Below are 23,491 nucleotides of genomic sequence, written 5' to 3'. Positions count from 1 at the left end.
GAAAATCTTTCACTTTTCTTGCTAAAAATAATGCTATGAATCAAAATAAATTGTGAAAATCTAAACATAGAGAACCCTAAAGTTCAAAAAAACTATTTGAACTGAAAAATTAATTCAATAATGTAACAGGATACAAAGTTAATATTTAGAAATTAGTTGCATTTTTATACACTAATAGCAAATTATCAGAACTAAAAATTAAGAAAACAATCCCATTTACAATTGCATGGAAAAAAAGGAAAGAAATACCTAGGGATAAATTTAACCAAGGAAGTAAAAGACCTATAATCAGAAAACTGTAAGACATTGAAAAAATTTGAATAAGATATAAATAATGGGAAGCATATAGCATGCTCGTGGAAAGAAAAAATTAACATCATTAAAATATCCATACTACCCGAGGCTATCTATATAGATCTAATGAAATCTCTATCAAAATACTAATGGCATTTTTCACAGAACTGGAACAAATAATCCTAAAATTTATATGGAACTATAAAAGACCCCAAATAGCCACAACAATCCTGAAAATGAAGAACAAAACTCAAAGGATCGTGCTACCTAATATCAAGCGATACTACAAGGCCATAGTAATCAAAGCAACATGATTTTGGCATAGAAACAGACACATAGATAAGTGGCAGAGAATAAAGAGCCCAGAAACAAATTCATGCCTATATGGTCACTTAATCTATGACAATGAAAGCAAGAATTTACACTGGGATAAAGACAGTCTATTCAATAAATGGTGTTGGGAAAACTGGACAGATACATGCAAAAAAATGACACTAGACCACCTTCTTACATCATATGTGAGAATAAACTCAAAATGGATTAAAGATTTAAATGCAGGACTTCAAACCATAAAACTCCTAGAAGAATATGTAGGCAGTAAACTCTCTTACATTGCTCTTAGTGTTATTTTTTTTGATATATGTCCTCAAGCAAGGTAAACAAAAGAAAAAATAAATAAACAAATGGGATATCAAACTAAAACTTTTTGAACAGCAAGGGAAACCATCATAAAAATTGAAAAGCTAACCTTCTCCTATTGAATGGGAGAAGATATTTGCCAACGATATATCCAATAAGGGTTAATATCCAAAGTTTATAAAGAACTCACACAACTCAACACCAAAAAAACTAACAATCCAATAAAAATATGGGTAGAGTACCTGAATAGATATTTCTCCAAAGAAGACATACAGTTACTAACAGACATGAAACAAGATGATCAATGTCACTAATCATCAAAGAAATGCAAATTAAAACCACAATGAGATATCATTTCATACCTGTCAGATGGCCATCATCAATAAGTCAACAAACAAGTGTTGGCAATGATGTGGAGAAAAAGGGACCCTCGAGCACTCTTGGTGGGATTGCAACTTGGTGCAGCTGCTATGGAAAATATATGAAGGTTCCTCAAAAAATTAAAAATAGAACAACCTTATGGCACAGCTATTGCACTTCTGGGTGTTTATCCAAAGAAATATAAAACACTAATTCAAAAAGATACATATACCCCTATGTTCATTGCAGCATTATTTGCAATCTATGTGCCCATAAATATTCAATTAGATAAACAAGAAGCGGTCCATACCTACAATGAAATATTACTTGGCCATAAAAAAGAATGAAATCTTAGGATTTACAACATGATGGACCTAATGGGTATTATGCTAAGTGAAATAAGTCAAACAGAGAAAGACAAACACTATATTATCTCATATGTGGAATCTAAAGAACAAAATAAACTAACAAAATAGAAACAGACACATAGACACAGAGAATAAATTGATGGTTGCCAGAGGTGAGAAGGGTTGGGGAAGTGGGTGAAAAAGGTGAAGGGATTACGAAGTACAAATTGATAGTTACAAAATAGTCATGGGGATGTAAAGTACAGCATAGGAAATATAGTAAAAAATATTGTAATAACAATGTATAGTGCTAGGTGGATACTAGATTAATCACGTGGGATCAGGATTTATAAATTATATAAATGTATAACCACTACGTTGTACACCTGAAACTAATACATTATTGAATGTCAACTGTAATTTAAAAAAAAAAAAGAATTATGACCCAAATCCTGTGATGTGTTCATTCTTTTCTAAAACCAAGCTTCAACCTCTGTACAGATGTGATTATTCAATTTCACCCAGTTCTCAATATATCACTATAATCACACGCCACATCACGGCATTTTGTTCAACTGTAGACTGCATATACAATAGGAGTTCCATAGATTATAATAGAGAGGAATTTTCTGTACGTAATGGAAGGATACATGGTTCAGGAGGAATTTTTTCCTTTTCTGATGGGACCAATATCTGCGGGGCTTGGCAATAGATTCCCCTCTCATCACAACACCTCAATTTTGAGTGCACAGATTATATCCCAATCAGTCAGCCACTGACCTGTTTCAGCACAGAGGAGCCTGTCCTCTCAGTGCTACATATTCAGAGGGTGCTACAGCCCTCCCAGACATAGCTTGATGATCTTCAGTGTACACTGCTATAACTTCTTTGTTGAGGACATGAGATCCTGTACAAGGATATATACGAGCTACCTTAACAAGTATTAAGTGCCACTGACACTTTAATATCAGCTTTCTGTGGTAGTGTGCAGCCAGCCTGTCCCTGTGCTTTGAAAAGACTTTAAGGTTGTAATGATGTAAAGCATAGACAAGTTTTATTTCTTCCATCAATTCAATGCCAGAGAGAGGCCTTTGTGCCAGATCGGGTCAATGGAACCAAAAAAAAAAATTTCCAAAGTCAAAATACTGAGTTCTCAATTCTACACCCTCTCTATGTGAAGCTGTTTTTTTCTTATGTTTTTATATAGACCTATTTTTTTTATGAATACCACAGAGTTCCTTAATCTGATCACTGCTCCAACATGCAATAGCCAAAACCACGTTGCCACGACAATCCCCTATGTTCCTTTTTCTCTCCATCTTCATTTCTTATTCCTGCTGATCCTCAGGCCACCTTTCACTCCCTCCTGACAGTCACTATTATGGTGATATACGCATTAGTCACTTTCTCCTGGATATTTCCAATCAATCCAGCCCACATCTCTGTTTATGGAGCAGCATTAACAGCCGCAGCGCTATATCTGACCCTGTAGAAGGAAGCAGAGCGAGGGCTTGTGGGACAGTGTTTATAAAGTCTACAGCAGTGTAGGCCTTCGCAGTCACTCAGCCTCATCACTGACCCATCCAGAGCAATTTCCAGTCCTGGAGGCTCCATTTATACTAAGTGCCCTATACAGGTGTAGCATTTTTTATTTTTTTATACCGTATTTTACTATACATTTTCCATGTTTAGATACACAAATACTTACCATCGTGTTACAACTGCCTACAGTATTCAGTACAGTCACATGCTGTACCGTCTTGTAGCCCAGGAGCAATAGGCTGTACCTTACCTCCTAGGTGTGTGGTAGGCTGTACCGCCTAGGTGTGTGTGAGTGCACTCTGATGTTTGCACGACGACCACGTTGCCTAAGGACGCATTTCTCAGAACATATCCCTGTCATTTAGTGATGCACGACTGTAATGTCATATCATCTACATTTTTGAACATCCCTTCAAGTTTCCATGGCATCTTTCATTTCCAAGGGTCTACATTACTCCCTTAAATAAAAGAGAGCATCAGTAATTTTTGTCTATTTAAATGAATCCAGAAAGTTTCCCCTTGTACTTACTGGGGCTGAGATATAACTCTCTAGATCAACTGAGACATTGAAATTCCAAGTCTTCCACAATGTGGCTTAGCCTATGTCACAGTCTGATTGCCCACGACATCCTTCCACTCTAGCCACACAAATGATTCTCATCTTTCCAAAACAATGCACACATTTAAGAATTCTGTGCTTTTCCTCAAGCCATTTCCTTCGCTGAAAAGGTGATTTCTAGCCTCTCTTCCAGGCTGTATGTGAATCCTTCACTGTTTATAAGAAAGAGATGATACATTACATCCTACTACCAATTTTCCCTGATCAGAATTAATCCTTCCTTTTATGATTATTTCACAAAATATTATTCAAAATTACCTGAAGACACTTTTTTTGGACTTGTAATGTGTGGAATTATCTCTATACTGCAAGACTCTTTTAGGGTAGCTGTTTTAAGCACTCTAAAAGGTTACTTGGCACCAAGTACAGACAATAGAAGTTTGTTAAACTGAAATCTGGACATTGCTGAAAAGAAAATATATTTTAAATGTTGGTGCAAATGACTTAACAAGTAAGCATTTCAGAAAATATATTTTCTTTTCATGTTTGTAAACCCAAAAAGGCATTTGCTCAAGACTACTCATCTATTTTACATATTCTCTATCCAGAGGTGATCACCTCCTACTCCAGTGATCAGTGATGGTTTTGTTCACAGGCTTGCTGTGAATGCCTGCTCCTGTGACTCTATTAGCTGACATCACTGATGGAATGGCTATTTTCAGGAAAATTAAAAAATCTATAAATCACTTATTATATTTTATGTGGTACATTACATAATTTCAAAAACATCTCAGTTCAATTCTTTATAAAAAGAAAATTGTATCAATTAAAAAGATCCAAGGAAATATTTTATTTAGACCAATGCCAAGTGTACTTTATATCATAAAATGGACAAATATATTATCTAGTTGTCTTTTATACCCATGACATATTTCTAAACCAACTGAATTAGTGTCCCTGAAAAAAAGTCAATTCAAATGAGTAAAAATGGCCATTCAAGTTAGCATGGCTCAATAAACCTGAGAACCTGAAAAAAATACACAATTTCAAATAGATATAACTACAGCATTTATTTATTATACAGAAATAAATGCTGGTTTAAATGTAATAAACTGATAAACAGTTTCCATAGATTTTAAATGATTTAACCAGTATTGATATCTATATGACTTTCATTCTTGCAGTATTTATTAATAGCAGCCTTTTTTTCAAAGTTCTTCATTCTTACTATTTCCTTCCTTGTTTTAACCTATAAATAGCATTAAGCAAGACTCCATTTATTGTCAAGAAGCTGTCCTCTTCATTAAAAGAGAAATTTAAGTTGTATATTTTCTTTAAAATGTACTTATGTGATCTATCTATCATAAAATATGTTCATGCACATCTATTTTCAAGTATTCTCACTGCTGACACTCACCATTTATGCATTATTATTTGGGGGGAAATCTAAAAGTAATATAGGCTATTCCAACAGTGATATTCCAAGGTAATTGAGTACTCAATTTAGTTTTTATGCTTAAATCTATGAGTTGTTTTTCCCTCTGAGGTCTATATACTGACCATATTGGCCTTTGTCATCATATGGTAGAATCTCAGAAGAAATAAAAAGCACCTAGCTATTATGACCACTCATAAGTGTCAAAAATAGGATATATTTGGCTTAGAATTTTGCTGTACTACTTCCCAGCTCTGTGACCTTGTAAAATTTATTTAATATGCCTTAGTCTCAATTTCCACATCTTTCAGTTGGGATAAATTGTACTTGATTTATGGGACGGATGTGAATAATGTGCTTTGAACAAAACCTAGCACATGGTAAATACTCAATAGATTTTAACCATCTTTTCCTTTTCCACCTTATTCTATCATATTTCTTTTCTATTGTAGTCTCCTTCCCCTCTTCTTTCTCTTTTTCTTCCAGCTAATGTGTGGCTGATGTCCAAAATGTACATCTCAATCTAGCAATTTATTTATCAAGGGGGGAGAGATATCTAAATCAATTACATAGATGTCACACATTAGTAAATGCCCTTTCATGAAGTTTCCAATGTTCCTCTCTGTTAGCAGTGCCATGATAAAGATACAAGCTTGACAGTCAGAAATAGCTTATTTTGAATTACAGCCCATCATTTATTATAGAGCCACTGTAAGAATGTAAAATTCTTAGTGAAGTGTCTGGCAAATTGAAAACCATCAGGTAAAGGTCGCTTTTTAGACAATTCTGCCTGCTGTCTCTGTAACTAATACAACAAAAGTAGTAAAAAATTCCCCATTTCATAACACTATGATAAAATCATCACAAGAATGATAGCAGTAAGTTTATTTTGTAAATCTGTAAGTCCTTGGGTAGCCTGGTTATCAGTTTTCTCTGAAATGCAGCCTGATCAGGCCTCCCACAATCACTAGAGCAGGGGCATAACTCCTGTTCCTCACATGATTCTTTGGCTATTACAGTATGAGGACAGTGATAACATGATTTCTAATATTTTTTGTTTTTTCCAGAAAATGGAAAATTAGGGCTTGTAAATTATTTGTAAGTTCTTATATGTTACTCCGCATCCTGAGAAAAGGAGATATATATTATCTTAGAAGGGATTCTAGGAAAAAGAATTTCATTCACTTCTTGAAAGTAATTGTGATAAATGTGACATAATACACTGAACAAATACTGGTGTTTATTTGTTTCAATGGAAATAAGATAATGAATATTAAAGCATAATCTTAGTTTTAAAACATGTATTTCTCATGAATGGTTTGAGATGAGTTCTCTTAGAGTAAAATGAAAATTTCAGGAAAAACAAAACCAGACTACAAAACAAACATCTTTAAAAAAAAACAAAAAAGAAACCAAATAGCCTGTTAAACAAAGACAGGAAGATCTAACTCTTCATAGGAATTTTTAGATGAAAATACACACGTTTAAAATGAATAACTTAAATAACTATTAATATAAAAGGTCAAATTCAAATAGCAACATTTGAATGATTTAAAAAAAATAAAATCTGGGTCAGCGTCTTTCAGATTTAAATTTGTAGATATAATGGAAAAAGCAATTTAAAAATATCAATTAAGAATATGATGAACGAGAAAAATACAATTTCTAAGAAAAGGAAAAAAGGTAACCCAACTATGTCGGAAAATATTTAACTATCTCCATTATGCAAGATTTTGTTTAGGTAGACAAAAACCAAAGTAAAAAGCTTCACAAACCACCCTTTATTTTAACTTGGGGAAAAAAAAACACAAAAAAAACAGAAATACATTGTAATGTGAAAATGATGCAAAATATATAAAAACACATGAAAAATCAAGAATAATCAAAGCTAAAATGATGTCAGTATCTGAATAACTGTACTTTGTAAATTACACATCCTTATAAGCCTTTCAAAAGCAAGTACTCCCAGCAAAACACACACACACACACACACACACACACACACACACACACACACACACACACACCAAAAAATAAATCATAATGTGTTTTTTTGCCAACTTCGAAAACACATAATGCTTTAGTAGTAGGCTCATAGTTTGTAATAAAAACCAAATTGATAGTAACTGTAAAATCTACTTATGATAATCTAAAATTTGTTTATGCACACTGACTGGATACCAAACTTAATTACATATATACAGAAAAGTATCTTGAATATACATATGCAAATTTATTTTTAAAGAAAATATTTATATGAGAGACACACTAATATTACTATGTATAAATACTATATTAAAGAACATTACTAATTTAGAAGAAAGCAAAGATATTTACGTGTTATTTCCATTGATTGCCTGTTCTCATTGTATTTAATCTTTTCTATGGGATTTAAGTTATATGTGAAAACGCATACCACATAGAACCAAAAATCCACCATTCCTTTTACTATTATAACAGACCCTAAATACCTAACAACAACAAAAAAAATCAATTTTAGAAAGCTATTTAAACTTACCCCATTTAATGGATATGTTTTCCATCCTAGTTCTCCCAGCACAGTTGTTGTATCAAGCAACACAACTGAAATTAAATAAATAAATAAGTTGCATAAATATCACAATTGATATAAAAATATATCAAAGTTATTTATCAAAGTTATGTCAACTACCCTTACTACTATTGATTGCATTAGCTTTAATAAGTTGAATTACTTACTTTAAATGATTTTTATATACTATTAAGAATACTAAGTAATGATAAAATGCACGAGGTGTTTATAAGTCAATTTTAAAATATGTAATTCATGTTTAACCATGCTAAATGAAATAGGTAATTGAAAAACATTTTTAATGTCTTTTTAAATTAAATTTATTGGGATGACACTGGTTAATACAATTACAGAGATAATTCTAATTACAATTCTATAATACATATCAATATATTGCATTGTGTGTTCACCCAAAATCAAGTCTCCTTCCATCACCATATATTTTATCCCATTTGCCCTCTTCTAGTGTTTCCATCAGGTAAAAATGTACAGGGCTCATGATACAGGAGAGCTTTACTTTTATAAACTACTACCGCCAAGTCCTGCAGATGCCAGAAGGCCATGGACCACACGCTGAGAAACAATGCTTTGGTTTTTCATCATGAGTTTCAGTCTTCATCTAGTTAAGAAAGAAAGTGGGTTTTTTATTTGTACTTTTAAAAAATGCCATTGGGAGTGTGTTATTTCACATCTGCTGTTTAGTGTCTACTAGTAGTGTCTACTAGTCTAACAACAGTGTCTAACAACAGATGTGAAATAAGAAATAAAGATGTGGTTTTTCTAATTTGAATTGCTGTGATACATTTGACTGATTTTTTAATATGAAACCATGCTTAAATTTCTGGGATAACCTCTATTCGTTGGAGAATTTTCTTTCAGTGCTGTTAAAATCTATTCATTAAACATACATTTGTAAAACTGAGTTATAATTCCTTAATTTTTATTGTGGAAAATTCTCAAACATATTTTAACATGCAGACAACACAGTACAATGGACCCTCATGTTTTCATCATTCAGCTTCCGTAATTACCAACTTATGGCCAATATTATTTCATCTACACCTGTTTACCTACTCTCCCACCGCAAAATTTCTTTGAAGGAAATTCCAGTAATCATATTATTTCATTTGTAAAAATTTCAGTTTGTATTTCTAAGATAAAAATTCCTTTTAATATAACTACAATATCTTAATCCATTACTATGAATAGTAATCCCTTACTGTCATCAAATATCTAGTCAATGTTGAATATTCCTATTGTCTCAACTTTAACAGAAAATTAGTATCTAAATTAGTGCTATACATTACAGTGAGTTGACAATCATTTACAAGTGCTTCGTAATCTACAGGTTCCCCTATTATCTTTTCTTAGTTAGAATTAGAGGTATGATTTACTTACAGTAAAATTCACCCATTTTAAGTGTACATTTCTATGAATTGTGACAAACCCCTATATCCATCTAACCACCTCCACGATAAAACTATAGAATATTTCCATCGCCCCCCAAATTTCCCTTGTGATTCTTTATCGTGAATCCTTCCCCACCCAGCCTCTTGCAGTATAATTTCTATTAGGGCAATATGAAAACTATTAGGACAGAAATCATATTTAAAAATATTTAAAAATATGATTTCTGTCCTAATAGTTTTGCCTTTCCTGAAATGTCAAATGAATTAAATCATATAGCATGTAGCCTTTAGAGCCTGGTTTCTTTTACATCGTCATAATACATTTGAGACTCATCTATGTTGTTGCATGTATCAGTTAAGTTTCTTTTTATTGCTGAAAAGTATTCTACTGCATGGAATTCCCGAGTTGAGACACATGAGGGCTATTTTCAGTTGGGACATTATAAATAAAGCTACTATAGACTTTCATTTACAGGTTTTTATAGGAATCTATGCTTGATTTCTCTACGGTAAACAGGAATTACTGGGTTATACAGGGAATGCTTATCTTGAAAGCAACTGTCAAACTACATTCCAAAATGGCTATGAAGCTTTACATTCTTACTAACATAATGTATGATTTTCCAACTGCAACACTTCCTCACCAGGACATGGCATTTTCCAGGTTAAGACATTTTAACTGTTGTGCAATAGGATCTCCTTGTTTTAATATGTGCTTCCCTAATGGCTAGCCAGTTACCTTTTTCACTACTTGAAATTAAATATACTGAATAAAACCAGGTTGTTGGTCCCACATTCTAGATTTTCCTAATGAGATATCATTGAACAGTGATTCCCCAGTCCCTGCATTTGCTTTAAAATAACAGATATATTAAGTGGCTTGATCAGATTCAAGTTCCATTTTTTTTTTTTTATACTTCATTGGTGGTGTTTTATAGCCCTTTTACCAGAAAACAGGGAAGATATGAATGTCCACTAAGGTCATGTCAAAAGGACTAGAGAAGCAACTTTCATTGGCTTCAACTAAACAAAAAGAACTTGATCATACACAAGGTTAATGACTATAAGGGATTGAAATATTTTAAATATGCCCAAATTTTCATAATGATAAAATATACCTACTGATAACTTTTCACCCTACTAGGAAGTTATTATTTTAAAAACTGGTTAATAATCTGAAATAATAAAATATTTATTTTGCTTTTTAATGTAAACTACTTCTAAATAAATAGTTAACGAAGTAACATTTCTTTTTTTTTTGAAATATTTCATTTAATACATGAAGAAGGAATGATTGAATTAGGCTACACCATTTTCAAATCCTAATGAATTAATATATTTAGCTAAAGATTTCCAAAGGCTGCTACAAAAAGATAATAGGAGACATAAAAGGCTAGTGCTTTTGAAAAGGCTTTCTTTATAGTTTCATTTACTCCATATCAACATACAATTCTAATAAGCCTAGAAATAACAGACAGAAAGTACAGTAAGGATGGTAACATATACATATGTTACCATACACAACAATGCTCACAAATATACAAAATGATATTTGATGGTATATGAGTTCATTCAGTGTAACAAAAATAATTTGACATATTAGAGAAAAAAGCTGATGATATTGTTACAACAAATATTCAAAACTATAAGCTTATCTCATTACCAAATTAAAGCTATTTTTTATTTTGGTATATACTACTGAAAAGAATTCAGAAGTATGTAATACCAATATCAACTTTTGGGCACTCAAAAGCTAAATATTAGTCATCTAGCACACTTATATTTTTGGAATATATCATTATTTCCCTAGCAGGCTGGTAAAATAATGACTAATTCATAAGCAATGTAGGAAAAACTTTTTATATATTTTCTTCTTCAAGTAATCTCCACATTGTCCTAGAATTTGTTTTTTGTTTGTTTGTTTGTTTTTTTAAATACACATTTACAGATAAGAGTACTGAGTCTCAGAATTTAAGTAATTTTTCTTGAAATCACAAAGTAATAGATTTGGATTTCCACCAAGGAGATTGATGCTACAATGTCTTTCAAAAAAACATTTAAAATCTAAACCTTTTTATAAAGTACTGTTTTCTTCCTACCTTTTAAAGTTTTGAATATAAAACTTTGTTATTTGTTTTCTTTTTATTTTTGTAGATGGAGAGAAACATTACTATTTCTTTTGCTGATTCCAAATCTTCATAAGTTTTTATCCTACTTTTCGCACCAATGGTTTCTACAGAAAATGTATCGTTATTACCTACAAAGCATGCCATTTAAATCTAGGGTTTTATGGAGTGTTAAAAAATCCCCAGTGTATATTAAAGTCCACCAACAGAGATTTCTTTTTCATAAATTGTATATAGAAATTATGGCAAATTGATTAGGTGATATAGTTTTTTCTAAAACATATTTAGGCTGCTTGCTTCTCACTATTTATATAATTTGTAAACTATAAAGTATATTCATTTCAAAACAAACAAAAAGGAAAATACTTACTATATGCCTACAACACTGTAGATCTTTAAGAATATTTTTTTTTGTTTTTTAGTAGCTTCAAGAAACAAGATTTACATAATTGCTTGATTTTCCTCATTAAACTGCAATCACACCTTTTAAAAATTCACATGAAAAGTAAAATTTCAAATGTGCACTCCAGACAAGTGAATGATAAATTGACATTAAAATAAAACTGAGGGCTTTGAAATTTTTAATACTATTTCATTTGATAAAAGTTTAAATTTTATCATTTGTTTCACATATAAAACCCCCACAAATTCAGATTTTTTCAGGCACGCCATTTGCACTGAACCCAGTAAGGTGAGAGCTCCTCCTGCTGGCTTTACACAAAACTTATCTTGTCCCTACCAGAGTACAAAAATACTATAAACAAAAAGAGGAAAAAAATAATAATATAACGACATTAACTTCAGTAAAAAGTCAATACTTTTTTATTTTGAATTTAATGGCATGTTTTTAAATAGAGCAAGGTTAACACCTATTATTTATTTAATGAGTACTTTGAAAATATAATTTATTCATATAATAATAAATGAGAAATTGGATAAACCCAAAAACAAATAGAAATAGTGGTAGACTGGTGGTATCTAAATAAAGTTTTGAAAATATGTTTATTTTGTTTAATAAGCAATATAATGCATGGAATATGTTTTTAAAGCTACCTGCAATTTTCCTATTAACTTTTAGAAATACATTTCTAGCATATTATGTCTCTTCCTAAAAATATATCTTAATTTATTAGTGCTGCCTTTACTCATTATTTTGGATATTATAAGAAAATTTCATTGTGTTTCTAAAAGAAGATATCAAATGATAAAGATACGGTTGATAGTACTAGATTAAATATGAGGGTAATGAGTACCTAAGGTTAAAAAGCTCAATGCTTAGCAAAATGATCGAAGGGGGATGGTAAAAGAGAGTAAAGGGGATCAAATGTATGGTGATGGAAGAAGAACTGACTCTGGGTGGTGAACACACAATGTGAGATATAGATGATGTATTACAGAATTGCACCCTTGAAACCTATGTAGTTTTGCTGACAATTGTCACCCCAATAAATTAAAAACAAAAAAAGCTCAATATTAATTTCTTGCCGTTAAATAATTCATCAAGTCTTTATCTACATCCCTTTTAGTAAATTTAAAGAATATTAGTTTTAAAACAATTAGCATATAGGTATATAGTATATAATAGATCATCTTTATTCCAACCGTACAATTTTAAAAGGATGAGATTTTTACTTGTATATAATTTTGAAAAATTAAACAAATAAGAAATCAATAAACATATTCTTTTATGATACTTTTGCTCTAAAAATTTAAGTTTATAGCACGTGAATTAAGTCTAAAGATTTATCAATATTTTTAAAAGTTCAGACAACAGTAAACACAAGTTTGGGAACTGCCTCCAAAATACTTCATACAAAAAAGGGCAAGGCATTGCTTTTTAACAATCATTCAATTCAGAGCCTTCATTTTACAAAAAAGGCCCAGAAAGGTAAAGTAAGTTACTAAGTCACTTAATAACAACATAGTCAGTAGAGGCTTTTGATAGTTATTTCCATGTTCCACTGACTATAACACACCCTACCACCTCCCAATGCTCTAAACACCTAGTAAATAAACAAAGGGAATATTATACTTCTGACATCATGACCAGATATAATCAGAGAATACTTAATAGTATAGATATATAAACAAACCTGCACACAAGTGTGTATACATACATAATAGATACATAAATTTTAGCAGTAGTCTATTTGAATGTCATCTTGTTTAGATCCTGATTTAAAATGACATTCAGTTTACCACATTAATCTAGTTTTGACATAATTTTTGAATGACAAATATCAAAGCTTTTACTTCCATATCTGTAACTATGGGTATCTACTCTCACATAGAGTAAGAATCAGTATTTAATTCCTAAAAAATAAAACATATGTTACTTTAAATAATGTAGGATTATTATGTTTTTCAGTGGTATGTCCTTCTGTGTATTGGTATTATTTTTAAGGCAACATTTTTCAGACACTCAGATCAACTCAGATCAATATTTGTTCTTAAGGTATACTTTTATAGCACTTTACTTTGTTGTGGCTTTCTTATTTCTATTGTTGCCTGGTTTTAATATAGGTATCATTCATGATTAATATTTCTATACCATGAGAGTTTGGAAATCCTACTTAAAAGATAAGGTAATATGAACACAGTTATGTTGTATAACTTAGAAAAGAAAATTAAATCAATTCAAGAACTTCTGAACTCATACCCTTCAGCTTCCTACTCTACTAGAAAATATCTTTTTTTTTCAGAAAGCATGTTCATACTTCTGTCTCTGTCCCTCCTGGAAAACCTATCAGTCTTTTCTAGTTCTGATGGAAAATAAGCTATAATAACCAGAAATTATTTTTTGTCACTACCACCTTAAATAGAGAAAGGGCAAAAAAAAAAAAAAAAAAGTCAAGCTAGTTTACTATTTAGAAGGCAAGATATACCAGAAAGTAAGAACTGCCCCTGAAAACCTCATCCAAATACTGAATGGTTAATAGTTGATTAAAAATAAAACTAGTAGTGTTCAGCCTCACCTCCACACCTTCCCATTTTGCTCTAAGACCCTCTACAGTGTTATCCTGCTTCACACAGCTTTACTTACTTCAGCCACATGTTCATTCCTAAAGCCTTCTCTTAGACAGGAGGGCTTACCACAGAGACCCAAGGAGAACTCAGGTGTGGATCTGATCCATCACAAGGTCACTAAACAATAGTGATCTGAGCAAGGTCATTAAGACTTAGCCATGAGTCCCTGCACAAGGTGTTTTTCCCATCTAATTGTTCTGTTATCAATACAGTTTAAAAAATAAATAGAGGAAAGGAAATCTGGCATGTTCCTAATTAACAGCAATACCTAATTCTTCCAATCTGACATCCTGGGCACTTTGATCTACAGAAAAGCTAAGTAGTTCATTTAGGACCTGTACTATTTCCATTTGTTTCAATCACACAGAGTTTATACTTAAAAAAGACTATGTGGTTTTAACCTTACATTTGCTAGTCTTATAATAATTTAATAAATGTAATGATTCTCTTATCTCATACAGAAACTCACAACATTTATTGTATATACTAATTTGGCCAAAATTGTTGAATCTCCTCTCCATTGCTTAAATAGCATCAGAGATGCTTCTTTCCTTTCTAGTTATTTTCTTTCTTACAGTTCTCACTTGTCTTCCATGGGTTTTGAAACTTTTCTATTTTTTAAGAATATCACTAAATTCAAGGTTTGAAATTCATTTAACCTATTGTTATTATTGCTCTGGTAAAAAGACATTACGGCCGCTTATTTGAAAGTCTTATCTACAATATAATGGCCACCTCATTACAAAATCGGTTATATATAATGGAAGAAGAGTCTAAAAATATTTTTGAAATCCTTACTTTAAAATGAAACAACAGTGTTGGAAGTCCTAGCCAGAGCAATCAGGCAAGAGAAAGAAATAAAAGGCATCCGAATTGGGAATTACGAAGTCAAATTGTCACTGTTTGCAGATGACATGATGCTATATACAGAAAACCCTAAAGACTCCACCAAAAAGCTGTTAGAAACAATAAGCGGATACAGTCAAGTTGCCGGCTACAAAATCAATGTACAAAAGTCCATTGCATTGCTATATGCTAGTAATGAAATCTCAGAAAAATAAATCGTAAAAAACAAACAAACAAACAATTCCTTTTGCAATTGCAACAAAAACATTAAAATACCTAGGAATAAACTTAACCAAGGATGTGAAAGACATATATTGAAAACTATAAGACATTTTTAAAAGAAATTGAAGACACAAAGAAATGGAAAAATATTCTGTGTTCATGGACTGGATGAATCAACATAGTTAAAATGGCCATATTATCCAAAGCAATATATAGATTTAATGCAATCCCAATGGCATTTCTTAAAGAAATAGAACAGAAAATCACCAGAGTTGTATGGAACCACGAAAGACTCTGAATAGCCAAAGCAATCCTAAGTAAAAAGAAAAATGCTGGCAGTATCACACTCCCTGACTTCCACTTGTATGACAGGGCAACAATAATCCAAACAGTATGGTACTGCAGAAAAACAGACACACAGACCAATGGAATAGAACTGAGAACCCAGAAATAAACCCACATAAATATGGACAGATAATTTTCAACAAAGAAGCCAAAAACATAGAATGGAGAAAAAGACAGCCTCTTCAATATATGGTGCTGGGAGAATTGGAAAGCCACGTGTAAAAAGGGAAACTAGACTGCTGTCACCACCTACCAAATTAAGTCAAAATGGATCACAGACCTAAACATAAGACCTGAAACAACAAAATGCATAGAAGAAACTTATGGACCTTGGGTTCAAAAGGCATTTTATGAATTTGACTCCAAAGGCAAGGGAAATAAAAGGTAAAATCAATGAATGGGACTATATCAAACTCTAAACCTTCTGCACAGCAAACGAAACTATCAACAAAATGAAGAGTCAACCAACCAAATGGGGAAGATTCTTGCAAACAATGACTCCATAAAGGGACTAATATCCAAAACATATAAGGAACTCACACAACTCAACAAAAACAACAAAAAATCCAATTGAAAAATAGGCAGAGGATTTTTCCAAAGAAGACATATGGCCAATAGACATATGAAAAAATGTTCAACGTCAGTAATCATCAGAGAAATGCAAATAAAAACCACAATGAGATATCACCTCACACCAGTTAGAATGGTTATCATCAACAAGACAAATAATAACAAGTCTTGAAGAGGCTGTGGAGAAAAAGGAACCCTGTTGGTGGGAATGTAGACTGGTGCAGCCACTATGGAAGGCAGTGTGGAGGTTCCTAAAAAAATCAAGAATAGAATTACCATATGACCCGTCAGTCCTTCTCCTGTGTATCTACCCCCAAAATCTGGAAACATGTATCCGTAAAGATATATGTGCTCCAATGTTCACTGCAGCTTTATTTACAGTGTCCAAGACATGAAAATAACCAAAGTGTCCTTTGTTAGATGATTGGATAAAGAAATTGTGGAGTATATACACAATGCAATACTATTCTGCCATACGAAAATATGAAATAGTACTATTTGTGACAACATGGATGGATCTTGAGATTATTATGCTGAGCGAAATAAGTCAGACAGAAAAAGTTGAGAACCATATCATTTCACTGATATGTGGGATATAAATCTGAAAACAACAAAAGAACAAGACAAACAAATGAAGAAGCAAAAACTCATAGACACAGACAATAGTTTAGTGGTTACCTGAGTGTAAGGAGGAAGAGGGGTGGTAGATGAGGGTAAAAGGGATCAACTATATGGTGATAGAAGGACAACTGACTCTGGGTGGTGAACACAAAACGTGATATATAGATGTATTACAGAATTGTACACCTGAAATCTATGAAACTTTACTAACAATTATCACCCCAATAAACTTTAATTGAAAACAAAAATAAGAAAGAAACAATAGTAGCTTTTCATTGAGAAGGAAAAAATGAATTTTACTAGAATCTAAGAAAAAATTATGTGAGTTGAAGAGAATCACTTTTTTCCCCTTGAAAATGGGATTTTTTTTTCCCTACAACGTTGTGCGTTTTTTCCTCCATTACACTTACATGCACATAATGAAAATAATTTTTAACTTATTTCATTAGGACATTTGGTGTCACAAAAAATGTTGCTTGATTTTACATTAATACACTTCGATATATTTCAGCAAACATTTACTGAACCCCTGCTATATTTAAGACCATATTAGCTATTGGCAGGGTTTAGAAAGCTTATAAGATACAATGTCTACCCTCAAGGAATACCTGGTGTCATAGTTGCACTCCCACTGATAGGATTTTTGTGTCCACCCACATACCATAGTTTATTCAAACGTGAAAATAGCAAAACGATTCGAATGCCCTTATTTAGAGGGAACAGACGAGGAGAGGCTGCAGCTATTTAGCAGACTGTGTAGAATTAAATTGCTATTCCAGAAGGGCAGACATCCAATAGCACACCACCATCACCATCAAACTGTCAGTAATTGGCCCACTTATCTCAGTTTCCATGGAAATGCCAAGGAATGAATAGGCTGTAGAAATGCATCCCAATAGTCAACAGGCAGGAAGGGAAACAATTTTCTACCTGGAGGATACTCTCCAAAATAATACTGAATTCAAGAAATTTGTACTAAATTGGTCAGGAGACAGAAGTTTTACTTAGAGTGGGAAATAAAAAAAAAAATTGAGGTAAATATTATCAGAAGTAAGCATTTTTCTAATCCAACCTTTCATCACCAGAAATAAAAAAAATTATCAGGTAAAAATCTTAATTGCATTGTCATAATTTTGAAAAAAATACATATTAACTTTGAAAAGACAATATTCTCCCTTTGTTCATTGAAATTTTGGGCAAATTAAGGCACAGTTATCAATATTACTTTAATTTAAAAATTAGTTCTGCCAACACTATATGAGATACTGAAGGTCAGGCAGGGTATGCGTGTGGGTATGTGGGGGCAGGGGTGTGTGTGTGTGTGTATGTGTGTGTGTGTGTGTGTGTGTGTGTGTGTGTGTTCTGAATAAAACGAATGAATGAATGGAGTGAATGGAAAGGAGCATGCACAAGAAACTCATGTCTTGAAAAAAACCATTCCTAACCAACTACTGAAAAATCAGTGCAGACTTATTTGAGGAGGAAGGCACTGGATGAAATTTAAATGGCCATCGTGTTTAGTTTGTAATGGAAAAGGTCAAAAAGCTATTCATATGTGATCTTTCTGAAATATGGTTAAGGAGCAAGTGGTCTTCAGGAAAAATAATCAAAGTAGCCATTTGTTTTGAACATAGAATGGATGCTAAAAAAACAAACATTTTATGTACCTTTTGGAGTCCTCTTCTCAACTCCACCCTGACCCCCTGTTTCAGCAAGAAATGCCCTCGGGCTACCTGCTCTCGGCCCAAACCCTGTACATCTATCACCATCTCTGACAGAGCACAGCGCTCAAGTTCTCCTGTCTTTTCTGCTGCCTCACTGATAGCATCCATCATATCCAGAAAACATCAGAACTAAAACAGCACACAAATATGCTTATGAATACTCATTTCCTCCATTCCTTCGTGCATTAGTTATTTATTTATCCAAGTGAAATTTGAATTATAGCACCCTTTAGGTGACAGTGACCTGGGACTCTCTGCTAGCATACCTAATATCACACCAAATAAGTAATTCCTCACAGGAATATACTGAAAGATAATTTATAAAACTCCAACTTGTATCATGTCCAAAGAAATTACCCCATTTTATACTATATCTTCTTCTACTTAATGTCTGGTTTTTGTATGTGGCTCTAGTATTGCATGTTTGAGTAAACTTGGCCAAGTCGTAATTCTTATCCTATCAATTGTTTGGAGTTGTTCTGCTCTAAACCAAGTAATTCTCTAAACCTTAGTAATGATCCCAACCTGGTTCTCAACAGTCTCTGATCTGGTTAGCCATTCTTCCAGGGTAGCGTGGCCTAGTATATAAAAATAAGAGTGACAAACAAAACTTTGATTATTGTGTGATGGGTCATGATTGTCTCTTCTTTGCCCTTTGAGTTTCTCTTATTAATTTATCTACTAAAGTCTTCAAGAGAGATCTAAGGACAATGCTGCTGTTTTCTTAGATTCCTACCATCCCCTCTCTCCAGCCAATTCTACTCGTAGAAATATTCCCCATACTCCAACTCCTTTAGTCTTCAAAAAAGGTGGATTCAAGTTGCCAATGTTGAAAACCCTCCTGTAAAGCAGTTAACTAGACTGTTCATGAACACTTAGATTTTATAGTCAGTTGCGTATAAAACGAGGTTGTCAGGTCATCAAACTAGATAATCTGTTCATAAAATAATATACATCTGAGGAGATGCTGCAAAAGAATATTTTACACAAAAATGTAATTTTCTAACCCTTTTACCATAATTTCAACATCGTTGACTGCCTAAAGAATGTGTGTTGTCTTCTGAATTGCTAAATTGAATTGTACTGAGGATTTATTTGCCTGTGCAACAGAAGTCTACAACGAAGGAAATGGGCAGGAAAAAAATGTGACGACAAATAAAATATTAAGACAACCAGTTCTATCACTTACACATTAAATAGCTTTTAGCATAATTGTTTGAAAAATAACTTCATGAGAATTATGTAGGACAACTTCCTCCTGGAAATGGAAATTACTGAGGAAATGACAGAGCAAATATGATGCCAGATTTAGAGGCACATGAACTGCAAGACAGCTGATCTTTTGTGGCATATTTCTGTACTGCAGAGGAGTCAAGGGGAGGAATGATTCATAAATGAAACATTTACACATGTGAGCCATGCCAAGAGCAGCATGGCTTCAGTATACAGAAAAGACTGACAGATGGATGCTTTATTGTTGGCAGAAAAAAAAATAAAGAAGAAAATAAAACAAAACGAAAAACAGGCATTATCATCATTACCCTGTAGGGAAGACAAGTCATTAAGGGCTAATTGTCAAAGTGTTTATCACCAGGATCCTGAGCAATAAAGCAAATGCAATAGAAATGATAATGACATTTTATCATTTAGGCAAATGAAGAATATTTTATCCAACACAGGTTTCTCTAGTATAATTAATCATAAAAGCAGATGCAGGCTTTTATAAGACACTGATCAGTTTTAATTTATTGATTACCCAAGACATGGATTATGGTAAGAAATGTAAAATGTTGAGAAACTCTTTTAGTGAAGTCATCAGGATCCAAATCCTATCCTCAGCTTTCATGGCTGAGAAACTCAATTTTTATCCTTCCTAGGCGGAGTAATCATATTTCAGGAGACTGATTCTTGCCAGTCAGGCTTACAGGAGACTAATTTATAAATGAAAAGGACAGTTCATTCACTGATAATTTGTCTCCTCAGGGAATCTCCTTCCTTGCAGGAAAACACACTCAAGAGACTAAATTATAAAGATTTCTTGAAAAGTACTAAATTACTGAAACGGAGTAACCTTGTTTTACTTTTTTAAACCCTCTGTATCTGTTTCTATTTAAGGAATAGCAAATTTTATCTACCCATTTTAAAGCTCTTAACTTTGAATAGTGCTGAAGAAATAATGAGAAGTTTTCTACTTAAAGAAATTCTTTTTCAAATGTACATATTTCCAACTACAACTTTAGCATTTCAAACACTATTTACAAGGCATATTATAGTTTCCACAGTTATAGCCTATCTGTTATCAGTTACATTTTGGAAGACATGATTTTTTATTTTTTTAAAAGAAAATTGGTTCTATCTGTACGCTCTCTTTAATTACCAAATAGTATATATATATTTTTCCCAGAAGGATTCTTACATGTGAAGAAAATAAATCCCAATTACTGAGTTGATTTTGTAGTTTCAAATAAGGAAGGAGAATAACATTTGCTGACCAAGTGGTATAATATTGGAAAGAATCTAAACATTTAGGCATTTAGTCCACAATTGGTTGGCCAGATTGTTTCTGTCTCAGGTTGTTCTTTACAGAGGTAAACCCACTGTAGTCCTTGTTTTTATTGACCAGGAATGAGAATTTTAAAAACTTAAAACAATTATTTCTTTTATTTTATTTTATCAAAGTTTATTGGGCTAACAGTGGTTAGTAAAGTTACATAGATTTCAAGTGTACAATTCTGTAATACATCACCTATATAATCACATCGTGTGTTCACTACCCAGAGTCAGTGCTCCTTCCATCACCATATATTTGACCCCATTTACCCTCATCTCCCATCCCCATCCCCCCTTACACTCGGGTAACCACTAAAGTATTATCTATGAGTTTTTATTTCTTTGTCTTGTGCCTTTGTTACTTTCAGTTTTATATCCCACATATCAGTAAAATTATATGGTTCTCGACTTTTTCTGTCTGATTTATTTCACTTAGCATAATAATCTCAAGATCCACCCATTTTGACGCAAATGGCACTATTTCATCTTTTCTTGTGGCAAAATAGTATTCCATTGTGTATATATACCACAACTTCTTTATCCAGTCATCTGTCGACGGATACTGTGGTTGTTTCCATGTCTTGGCCACCATAAATAAAGCTGCAATGAACATTGGAGCACATATATCTTTACGGATAAATGTTTTCAGATTTTTGGGGGTAGATACCCAGGAGAGGGACTGCTGGGTCATATGGTAATTCTATTCTTGATTTTTTGAGGAACATCCACACTGCCTTCCGCTGCACCAGTCTGCATTCCCACCAACAGTATATGAGGGTTCCTTTTTCTCCATAGCCTCTCCAACACTTAATTGTAATTGTAAACAGTTTCTGAGTAACTTGTCTTCTTCATATTAATAGTTTTCTCTTGCTTCATTTACTTTATTTCATCATATAATCTAAAATTGCCATATTTTGAATGATGCAAATCAGTACATTCTTCAGGAATTTTTTTGTTTTCTCTGTTTTCACACTTTTCAAGAAAATTTACCAGTTTGGAGATTTCAACTATTATTTCAATGCTGTCCATCTCCAAAACAGTACCTCCAGCATAACTCTCTCTTGTGCTTTAGACACAATTCAGAGGCCCCTTGCTGGTTTGCAAACTGGCTCTTATACATGGAGGGCAAGGAGAGACTGAAGAAAGAGGCAGACCACCCAAATTGATCTGATTTAAGTAAGGGAACTTACATACAAGCTTGCCAATGGGCTTGACGTCAAGATTAGACCTCCACACCCACTCACCAGAATCTTAAACATTTATATAGAGGCCTCAACTGGTTCCAGTCACATATATCATCCAGATTGTCTCAACAACACCTTATTCTCTCAAAGCCATGTCCTTGAAACAGCTCCCACTGTGGGAATAGTTGGCAGAACTGTACATTCCAAGGGCAGGAGTGAGGTGAGAAGCCTCCTATTGACAGAGTCCAGATTATGCGTCACCCAGCACTCCTCTCAATTACCTCTGAAATTTACCTTGGCTGTGTCTGAGCTCATTATTTTCCCATAAGTGGGTACCAATCTCTGATTTCCCTATTTCAGTTTCTGCCACCCAGTATCTGCTCAAGTGGACAAACTAGGAACCTGTATCAGATCTTTGACTCATCCCTCACTCCTGTATCAGTTTGCAAACTGGATGTTGTAGGCAGAATGATGGCCATCCAAAGTTGTTCATGTCCTCATCCCAGGAACCTATGAATATGCTATGTTACATGGCAAAGGTAATTAAGGCTGCAGATGGAATTAAGGTTGCTAATCATTTTATCTTAAAATAAAAAAACTATACTAGATTATCCGGTGAACCCAATATAATAACAATGGCCCTTAAAGTAGAATTGGGAATCAGAAGTACATGGGACTACAGAACAAAGGCACAGAGATGCAACATTCTGGCTTGAAGATGGAGGAAGGATTATTAACTCAGGAATGTGGGCAGCCTCCAGAAGATGGAAAGGACAAGGAAACAGATTCTTCCCTAGAGCCTCCAAAAAGGAACACAATCCCACTGACACCTCAATTTTAGCCTAGGGAGACTCAAGCAGATTTCTAAACCACAAAACTCTAAGAAGAAATTTGAGTTGTGTAAGCTGCTAAATTTGTGTTTATTTGTTACAACTGCAATACCTAATTAACCCACTGAACTTCCTGAATCATCTCCAAATCTCTCATTTGTTTCCTGTTCTTTACCTATTCCATCTCCCAGTTGGACTCGGGTCCCTTGATTTCGTTTCTCTCATTTAACTTCCGCAGTGCAGCCTCAAAGATGTGCCTAAATTACAAATCTGATTTTTTTAGAAGAATGCTCTGCTCAAAATTCCTCAG

General features: G+C 33.2%; 1 protein-coding gene across 1 annotated transcript in view; it reads right to left on the bottom strand.

Moving 5' to 3' along the window:
- Positions 1-23,491, bottom strand: part of EPHA6 (EPH receptor A6) — an 869,632-nt gene that overhangs the window by 789,727 nt on the left and 56,414 nt on the right. Inside the window, 1 exon segment of the mRNA XM_033122487.1 lies at positions 7,695-7,759. Within this exon segment, the coding sequence (XP_032978378.1) occupies positions 7,695-7,759 (65 nt within the window).

This window comes from Rhinolophus ferrumequinum, chromosome 2, assembly GCF_004115265.2.
Source record: "Rhinolophus ferrumequinum isolate MPI-CBG mRhiFer1 chromosome 2, mRhiFer1_v1.p, whole genome shotgun sequence".
Lineage (NCBI taxonomy): Eukaryota > Metazoa > Chordata > Mammalia > Chiroptera > Rhinolophidae > Rhinolophus > Rhinolophus ferrumequinum.
Note: the sequence above shows the minus strand (reverse complement) of the source record. Positions and strands in the feature narration are given on the sequence as shown.